The 9,830-nt window shown below is 41.8% G+C and overlaps 1 protein-coding gene across 1 annotated transcript; it reads right to left on the bottom strand.

Moving 5' to 3' along the window:
- Positions 1–5,816: 5,816 nt before the first annotated feature.
- Positions 5,817–7,307, bottom strand: LOC142464332 (uncharacterized). The gene is given in 2 exon segments (XM_075567837.1): positions 5,817–6,480; positions 6,482–7,307. Coding segments are annotated over 2 exon segments (834 nt in total). The 5' UTR covers positions 7,054–7,307; the 3' UTR covers positions 5,817–6,218.
- Between the last annotated feature and the right edge of the window lie 2,523 nt (positions 7,308–9,830).

Below are 9,830 nucleotides of genomic sequence, written 5' to 3'. Positions count from 1 at the left end.
TGATTCCACTACAATTTGTGTGCCTCTTCCTTTCTCCTATCTTGCTATTACTTTGGATCCAGCTTTGGGACGCCAGGATCAACGGAAAGTGAGTACCAAATGTAAACTCCTTGAAAATCTTTTTCTTTAAAGCAGTGGTGTGCCACCTATAATCTCCTATATATATATATATACTGTACAAACAAGTAAGAATATAAAAAATGGCAACTTCTTGTGCAATCGCTCAAGATGTCTTACGTGCAAACATTTAAAGAAGACTGAGAATATTACATCACATTCAAATGGATCTGTACATCAAATAAAAGGTCATATCAACTGTCTGTCCACCTATATTGTTTACGCCATCATATGCCCCTGTGGGCTTCAGTATATTGGTAGAACCAAAAGGGCCCTATGTATACGATTCCTGGAACATCGACGTAATATAATTCATGGGTTAAAAACACATAGTTTGTCCAGACATTACGAATTGAAGCACAATAAAGATCCGTCTTCTTTAGTAGTCATGGGTATTGAGGCAATCAGTACTACACTTCTGAGTGGAGACAAGCACAAACTCCTTAATCTTAGAGAGACATACTGGATCTACGAATTGAATACACTTAGTCCAGAAGGCCTGAATGATTGTATCGATGTCAGCACAGTTATTTGAATCTTTATCTGCCTATATTGTGAGTTGTCCTCCTTTTCCTGTTCCTTACCATTAATTGAAATTCACTTGTCACAGGTTTGACGATCACGGAGGTCTGGGTTAACATGCTTGACATGTTCCCTTCGTGATCACCAAACATAGATTATTATTAATTCACACCTATATGGAGATTCACAAGATTATTTATAATATTCAATAATAACATGGAGAATTTATTTAATAGGTTATTTATTAGTAGTTACACACATAATTATTTAATATTCATATACATATAAGAGCACAGTGCCTTTTTGGGCTCATTTATAAGTGATTGGTATTACACTATAGTTTTTATCAATATTCACATACACATATATACTTATATATTCACACACAAAATTATTCACAATAATACACCATCCTTTCCTTTCCCTTCCCTTCCCCATCCCACCCCTTTCCCTTCATCCCCCCCCCTTTTCCCTCCTTCATAATATTGGGGAGTGTTGGGAGATTGGCTGAACCATGCAATCTTGCTAGGCTGGCTATACATGTGACCTAGGATACATGTCCGGTCTAAACTTCCAAATTTATTTCTAAACTCCGTACTACATTTAGTATGGACTATCATGTTGCTCTCTTCCACGCTGTTTCTATTATATAGGGAGATTCATATATTTAGAAGAATTCATGCAAATTAGTAAACAAACAAACCTCTAATCTATGGGGTATCAGATAAGCATGCCTAGTTAGTTTATGCAATACCCAATTTTGCTATTCAAAATTAATATTAACAGAAGAATAATTTGTAATGGATTATTGCTTAAATCATTTATGGATTTTTTTGATCCACATACAGCCAAATCAAGATACATTCAATATATCTATTTATTATACTTATTAGTTTACCAATTGGTAAGAAACTATTCAACTCTTCATCATTTATGTTTGTTATTAGATCTACCCTCCTCAAGCCATACCTATTAGGTGTCAATTAGTACAAATATCATCTTTGTACAATCAGTTTAATTGGGGTATTTTGATATCCTTAGATATACCCTGTAGTCCGTATAATCAAATAAGGACATCAACTGTAAGTTTGTTTTAATAATTTAATGTATGTGTCAGTAATTTTAAATTATGTCATTGTGTGTTGGCAAATATCTATTTACGGAGATCAAGTATTAGGTGTTCACATGTGTACACAATTTGATTAGCTAGTTATGCAGATTGCCTACACACTGTTTGCCTGTTAATCAATCCAGCTAATTGGACTCGTGGGTGTATATATTATGCTATACCACACACCCAGAGCCCATCCCCTGAAGAAGTCAGTCTATCTGATGAAACGCGTAGGGAAGGTGTGCAGTGGACCTTTACAAACGCTTGCTACAGAACTGCTTGGGATCTTTACCGGTCCGGTATCCAGTACTATCCTCGTGACGTCATCCGCTGGTCCGCAGCATCTACCGTCCCCGGTGGGAACCAAAGAGCATCTGGTGGTGTGTATCCGGTGAGAGATCATTGCGGAGTGCCTGATACGTCAGTTCCTGCAGGCGGTGAACAACGAAGGCAGCATTCTGATCCAGTGGTGTCACGGAGTCAATACAGCAGCGAAGCAGTGTTTCCTGGTCCTAGGAGCATGAGTATATCTCATAACATGCCTTTATTTGTTCTATGTTTGTGAGTTCATTTTTATTGAGATTTTTGGGAATTAAATATATCGATTTTGCACAGTAATGCACTAGGATTTGGCGCTTTTTTCTTCTTCTTCTATTTTTCTATATATATATATATATATATATTTATATATATATATATATATATATAAACAAAAATAGAAAGCTATTTGTGTTTTATAGATGGTTGAAGGAGGTGGTTGTTCCTGACAAGAGCTTCTTGGAGTCTCCAGCGTTTTTATCAGCATACCTGTTTTTTTTTATTATTTTTCGTTTTGCATACCATTTCTTTCTGTTTTTTTCTCTTCCCATCCCTTTCCCTTCCTACTTTCTTTTTGAATGTTGTTTTGTGAGTTTTGTGTTCCCTTGTCTTTGTCCTAGTGTGGTTTGTTTTCGTATTCATTCAACTGGTTTATTAGTTTACTCCTATCCATATATTATATTTTCTGTTTGCCTGGACCTCTTATATTTACAATAAGTACTGTAGTTATTCTATTTATTTATCTCAGCTCCTTACCATTAGTTATCTACATGATTTAATTTTTCTCTAGTGTGGCACTGTAATATATAGTTTTGTTTTGGTACAATATAATACAAATTTGTAAAATAAGAAAAAAAACTGAGCCTCCCACTCAACCTTCAAAAAGAAACAGCCTTCTGGTCCCTCACAAACACGAGTACACACACAGGAGGGAGCGTTAGACATCAGTATATAAATAAAAAAAGAGAAAAACCTTTAAAAAACAAAACATACAACAGTATCATATTAATCAATACTAGATGTGGAGTTTTTGATCCGCACTCTTGCTTTTTTGGGCACCTTGAAATTGGTCAACCTCCCCTCTTGCAGCTCCTGTGTGTGAAAGTATTCCCCTCCTCCACAGGTGTCCACTGAAGGATAAATTCGCAGGTGGACCGATCATAAAAGAAAGCACAAGGCACACCCAGGGTGAAAAATATATAATAAATAGTTCAGATAAATGCATATATCAACTTACATATTAATAGTCAGTAATCCAGTAAAATCCAATAAAAGTAGATCTCCTTGTTGCCCTGCTCCGTAGGTGTCTGGCTCAGTGGTGGTTTGTTGGCAGAGACGTGTGCTCCTGTGCGCTGGGAACAGCTGATACTTCGCGTCTCACAGCCTCTTTCAGCCACTTCTGGGTCCGCGCAAAGCAGTATACCGCTTATGTAGTGGCGAGATGCAGTAACTTGGACCAGAATGATGAACCAGCAACACGCACTAAACAAACTAACAATGTAGCCCAAATGGCGCAGCACACTGGATGCAGCATGAGGGCAATACCGAGGTGAAATTACAATGGAATTACTCTACCACTACGCGTTTCGCTCACACATGAGCTTCATCAGGTGGAGAGGCTGTGAGACGCAATTATCAGCTGTTCTCAGTGCACGGGAGCACACGTCTCTGCCAACAAACCACTACTGAGCCAGACACCTACGGAGCAGGGCAACAAGGAGATCTACTTTTATTGGATTTTACTGGATTACAGACTTTTAATATGTAAGATGATATATGCATTTATCTGCTCTGTTTATTATATATCTTTCACCCTTGGTGCGCCTTGTGCTTTCTTTCTTTTATTAATCAATACTATTTTAGGAAAAACTTGGTGGATGTACTCACATAATGGTGAGTATAAAAGAGCCCATCACAAATCGTGACACGGTACTGGTAGGTAAAGCGATCAGACATCAGTTTGCTCATTCATATAGGGCACATCAAACAAATCTTGAGAGGTGGCGATCTCACCCCCTCTCCGATGCCAACCGGGAACGCTGGTGGTTGCTGGCTGGTGCTACCTCCGTATGCGGCTGCCCAGAAACAGCAGTAGCCCTCAGCAAGATTACATCACAAATCTTTCCCAGTCTTGTCAGTCACTCTTCCTCCTCTGCACTGAACTCTATGCATTTTACTTGTGTTGTCAAGCTTCATCAGGAGCCTAATGTAATCAACATCTACCTACATTTAGAAAAACACTATAGGGATTCTATTGGCCAAAAAATGAATTTATTTTCTTCTCTCTTTATTTGCTGATAAAAAGTATTAAGGAGGGTACAAAAATAACACTGTGACACATCTAGTGCCCAATACAAACTAATTTCATTGATAGGAGTACATATAAATAATATCTTAACATACAATAAATAAATAAGTCTAAAAAACATAAATATATATTTAAATGAACCATATGGCGAGAGTACAATAGGAATAAAACGCTCTATTTTAATCAGGGGAAATTTTATCTAAACATTGCTGATCAAAGTGAAGCACTAAAACACATAAGATACGTGGAAAGTAGATCTAACTCATTAACTAAAACTGCGCAATCTTCATCCTTAAAATTCTCAAGTAAGAGATAAAGAGAGACAAAATCAGTTCTACGTTTAAAGATTAAATATAAATCAATCAAGCAGATGCCCCTATTCAAGAAATAAGGGATCATAAACAAAAATTAAAAATCAAAGTAAAAACTACAAACGAGCATAAAAAGTCAAATATAGATTATAAAAGAGCATTAAATGGTTGCAAATGTGGTTGAAAATGTGGTAATGTTTTAAAAATACAATACATAAACCTTATATCATCAAAATAAAGTCTTCTACATTTGATATTAATACAAAGATATGGATAATAAAATAAAGGCACTAGAGATGAGTGTCTAGAGACTCTAGACCAAGAAGACCCCCAACTCAATATCCACATTGAGTCCTGTAGGTGTAAGAGTCCTCAATCTGTGTATCCAGTAAGTCTCCTTCTTTGTAAGCTCTACATCTCTATTGCCCCCTCCAGTATCTCATAACTTGTTCAACCCCCTGATATTTAAGTCTTAAGGGGTCGCCCTGGCGATGTACAATGTCTAAACTGACCATAGGGTATATTCTCCACCCATCGCGAGATCAAAGAAACTTAACTTAATATTAAAAGAAAGATACTGACTCACAATATCTCAAGACACTTTAGTGTACATCACCAGGGCGATGCCATAGGACTTAAATATCAGGGGGTTGAACAAGTGATGAGACACTGGAGGGGGGAAATAGAGATAGAGCTTACAAAGAAAGAGACCTACTGGATACACAGATTGAAGACTCTTACACCTAAAGGACTCAATGTGGATATTCTTCTTGGTCTAGACACTCATCTCTAGTGCCTTTATTTTATTATCCATATCTTTGTATTAATATCAAATGCAGAAGACTTTATTTTGATGATATAAGGTTTATGTATTGTATTTTTAAAACCTTTTTACCACATTTTCAACTACACTTTGCAACCATTTAATGCTCTTTTATAGTGTATATTTGACGTTGATTTTTGTATATGATCCCTTTCTTGAATAGGGGCTTTTGCTTGATTGATTATATTTAATCTTTAAGCATAGAACTGATTTTGTCTCTCTATCTCTTATTTGAGAATTTTAAGGATGAAGATTGTGCCATTTTACATAGTTAGATCTACTTTCCATGTGTCTTATGGTCTCTTTATGTGTTTTAAGGCTTCCCTTTGATCAGCAATGTTTAGATAAAATATCCCGATTATAATAGAGTTTTATTCCTATTGTACTCTCGCTATATGGTTCATTTATATATATTTGTGATGGGCTCTTTTATACTCACCATTATGTGAGTACATCCACCTCAAGTATTTCCCAAAATAGTATTGATTAACACGATACTGTTTTGTTTTTTCTTTATATACTGACATCTACCGCTCCCTCCTGTGTGTGTACTATCACGTATACCGCAGTTTACATAGATTTGAACCGAAGTGTTGCTGCAAAAAACTGCGTATCAGAGCGAGCTGTGGCAATTGTAATTTCCCTAAAATATTTTATTTCTATTTATTTTGTTTTTTAATGGTATTTTGTATATTTTCACATTAATAATTAGGGAGACTTCACTAAGTGAATGATCTTGTGTTTGAAAAAATGTGAATTATCATTGAAGCTTTTCCCACATTCAGAGCAGTTATAGGGTGTCTCACCTGTGTGGATACTTTGATGTGTAACAAGAGTTGATTTCTGATTGAAGCTTTTTCCACATTCAGAGCAGTTATAAGGCTTCACCTCTGTGTGGATTCTTTGGTGTATAACAAGAGTTGATTTCTGATTAAAGATTTTCCCACATTCAGAGCAGTTAAAGGGCTTCACCCGTGTGGATTATTTCGTGTTTAACAAGAGTTGATTTATGATTGAAGCTTTTCCCACATTCGGAGCAGTTATAGGGCTTCACCCCTGTGTGGATTCTTTGGTGTGTAACAAGATTTGATTTGTTAATGAACAATTTCCCACATTCAGAGCAGTTATAGGGTTTCACCTCTGTGTGGATTCTTTGGTGTATAACAAGAGTTGATTTCCGATTGAAGTTTTTCCCACATTCAGAGCAGTTATAGGGCTTCACCCCTGTGTGGATTGTTTGGTGTGCAACAAGTTGTGATTTCTCACTGAAGCGGTTCCCACATTCAAAGCAGTTATAAGGCTTCACCCCTGTGTGAATTCTTTGGTGTGTAACAAGATGCGATTTCTGACTGAAGCTTTTCTCACATTCAGAGCAGTTATAGGGTCTTACCCCTGTGTGAACATTTTGGTGTCTAACAAGATGCGATTTCTGACTGAAGCTTTTCCCACAGGCACAGCAGTTATTGGATTTCTTCCCTGTATGGATTATTTGCTGTATACCATTACCACATTTCCCACTGAAGGTTTTCATGTCTCTGCTCATTAAACCTTCTCTTTGCCTGGTATTGTGGTGTCTGTAAGTTTAGTAAAATGCTGTCAATGTATAGGAATGCTCTGCAGATTTCTTGTAATCTTGATCCAATTCTCATACAGGCTCAAAAAATATTTCCATTAAGGACTTCAACATTGCATAACACTTCATGTAATTTATGATGTGTTGGGGACATTTCTTACATTGCTTCTTGTTCACATATCAGTCATGTGCTGAAGATATATCTATGATTAGAAAATGAATGCATTAATGTATCAATGTAACAATACAACAAAGTGAATTTGGATGAGAAAGACGTGTTCATGGAGTTCAACCTTTATAAAGTTCTACTTGTGCCAGATACTGTCATATAATTAATGTTACATTGTTATACAAGTTATATTTACATTCACCCAGAGGAAGAGAAAGAAACACCCCAATTAATCATTTTACAATTATGTCTCATAAGTGGAAATAAATATCTCCTCCTCACTCCAGTAATGGAAATCACATTACTCCCTGTATCAATGTTCTTCATATATTGTTCTGTTCTGTAGGTATGACTTATTACAAAGTGAGCACATACAAAAGTAGATAAAAATTTGTTCTCATCAGGTAAGTTTTGTTGTACTTTGTGATATATTAACCCTTTAGTGGCTCAAGGGGATAGCTAGCCATTGGCATCCCAAGACTATCTGACCACTAACGACTATCTGACATCTACAAAGGGGTAAATATACAGTTTACACTAGACCAGGTGTAGGCAACCGGCGGTTCTTGAGCCACGTGCGGCTCCTTCCGCATCTACTAGCTGCTCTCCACCCATCCACATAGTGTCGCCGCTCCCCAGCTACAGGCCTGCCTCTCTTCTGTACTGTCCCACGCCGGGCCTTTCTGTGATGTCGGCCTACCTAAAGCAGGTGCCCTGCACCTAGCTGAGGCTAAAGACTTCCCCCCAGAACCCCAGTTAGTGAGTGCATATTGTGTGTTTGCTGGTTCGCCAGAATACATTCTGTCTGTCTGGTGATAGTGATCCCTGGTGGTAAAAGGTGTTAAAAGTACTGGACTCCCATGACAGCTCGTCTCCTCCCTTACTGTGGCCCTCTACCCCCTCCCTGTATCCCTCTCCCCCTGTACTCTCACTCACTGTGCCCCTCTCTCCCCCTCTCCCCACTCACTGTGCCCCTCTTCCCCACTCACTGTGCCCATCACCCCCCTCACTGTGCCACCTCTCTCCCCCTCACTGTGCCACCTCTCTCCCCCTCACTGTGCCACCTCTCTCCCCCTCACTGTGCCACCTCTCTCCCCCTCACTGTGCCACCTCTCTCCCCCTCACTGTGCCACCTCTCTCCCCCTCACTGTGCCACCTCTCTCCCCCTCACTGTGCCACCTCTCTCCCCCTCACTGTGCCACCTCTCTCCCCCTCACTGTGCCACCTCTCTCCCCCTCACTTGCCACCTCTCTCCCCCTCACTTGCCACCTCTCACCCCTCCCCATTCAGTGCCCCTCTCCCCACGCACTATGCCCCATCTCGCCCTCACTGTGCCCCCTCTCCCCCTGCACTGTGCCCTATCTCCCCCCTCACTGTGCCCAACTCTCCCCCTCACTGTGGCCCTTTCTAATCCCCCTCTCACTGTGCCCCTCTCCTCCCCCTGCTCACTGTGCCCCTCTCTCCTCACCCCACACTGTGCCCCTCTCCTCCCTCTGCCCCTCTCCCCCTCACTATAACCATCTCTCCTCCCCTACCCCACACTGTGCCCCTCTCTCCTCCCCCTCACTGTGGCCTTTTCTACTCCCCCTCTCACTGTGCCCCTCTCCTCACCCCGTTCACTGTGCCCCTCTCTCCCCCCTCACTGTGACCCTCTCTGCTCCCTGACCCCTCACTGTGCCCCTCTATCCCCTCCCTGACCCCTAACTGTGCCCCTCTCTCCCCCCCGACCCCTCACTGTGCCCCTCTCCTCCCTCCTCAATGTGCCCCGCTCGCCTCCTCCCCCTCACTGTCCCTCTCCTCCTCCCCTTCATTGTGTCCCTCTCTTCTCCTCCTCACCCCATCAATGTGACCCTCTCCTCACCCCTCATGGTGCCCTCTCTCCTCCCCCCTCAATGTGCCCCTCTCCCCTCCTCCCCCCCTCACTGTCCCACTCTCCTCCTCCCCCCTTCACGGTGCACCTCTCTCCTCCTCCCCTCTCACTGTGTCCCTTTCTACTCCCCCTCACTGTGTCCATGTCTACTCCCCCCTCACTGTGCCCCTCTCTCCTCACCCCATCACTGTGCCCCACTTCGTGCTCCTCTCTCCTCCCCCCTCAATGTGCCCCTCTCCTCCTCCCCTCTCACTGTGTCCCTCTCTCCTCCTCCCCCCTTCACTGTGTCCCTCTCTCCCCCCCCCTCACTGTGCCCCTCTCAACCCCCTAAAAATGCCTCTCTCCTCACCCCCCTGTGCCCCTTTCCCTCCCCCCCACTGTGCCCCTGTCCTCCCACCTCACTGTGCCCCTCTCCTCCCACCATAAATGCGCCCCTCTCTCCTCCCCCTCATTGTGCCTCTCTCCCACCATCCCTGTTCCCCTCTCCACACCCCTCTACTCCTCCCCCGTCGCTGTGTTCCTGTCTCCTCGCCCCTCACTGTGCCACTAACCTCACCCTGTGACTGTGCTCTTCTCCTCCCCAACACTATGCTCCTTTCTCCTCACCCCCCTCACTTTGCCCCTCTCTCTTCCTCCCCTCACTTTGCCCCTCTCTCGTCCTCCCGTCACTGTGCCCCTCTCCTCCTCCCTCACTCTGCCCCTCTCCTC

Source organism: Ascaphus truei, chromosome 12 (assembly GCF_040206685.1).
Source record: "Ascaphus truei isolate aAscTru1 chromosome 12, aAscTru1.hap1, whole genome shotgun sequence".
In the NCBI taxonomy this organism is placed as follows: domain Eukaryota; kingdom Metazoa; phylum Chordata; class Amphibia; order Anura; family Ascaphidae; genus Ascaphus; species Ascaphus truei.
Note: the sequence above shows the minus strand (reverse complement) of the source record. Positions and strands in the feature narration are given on the sequence as shown.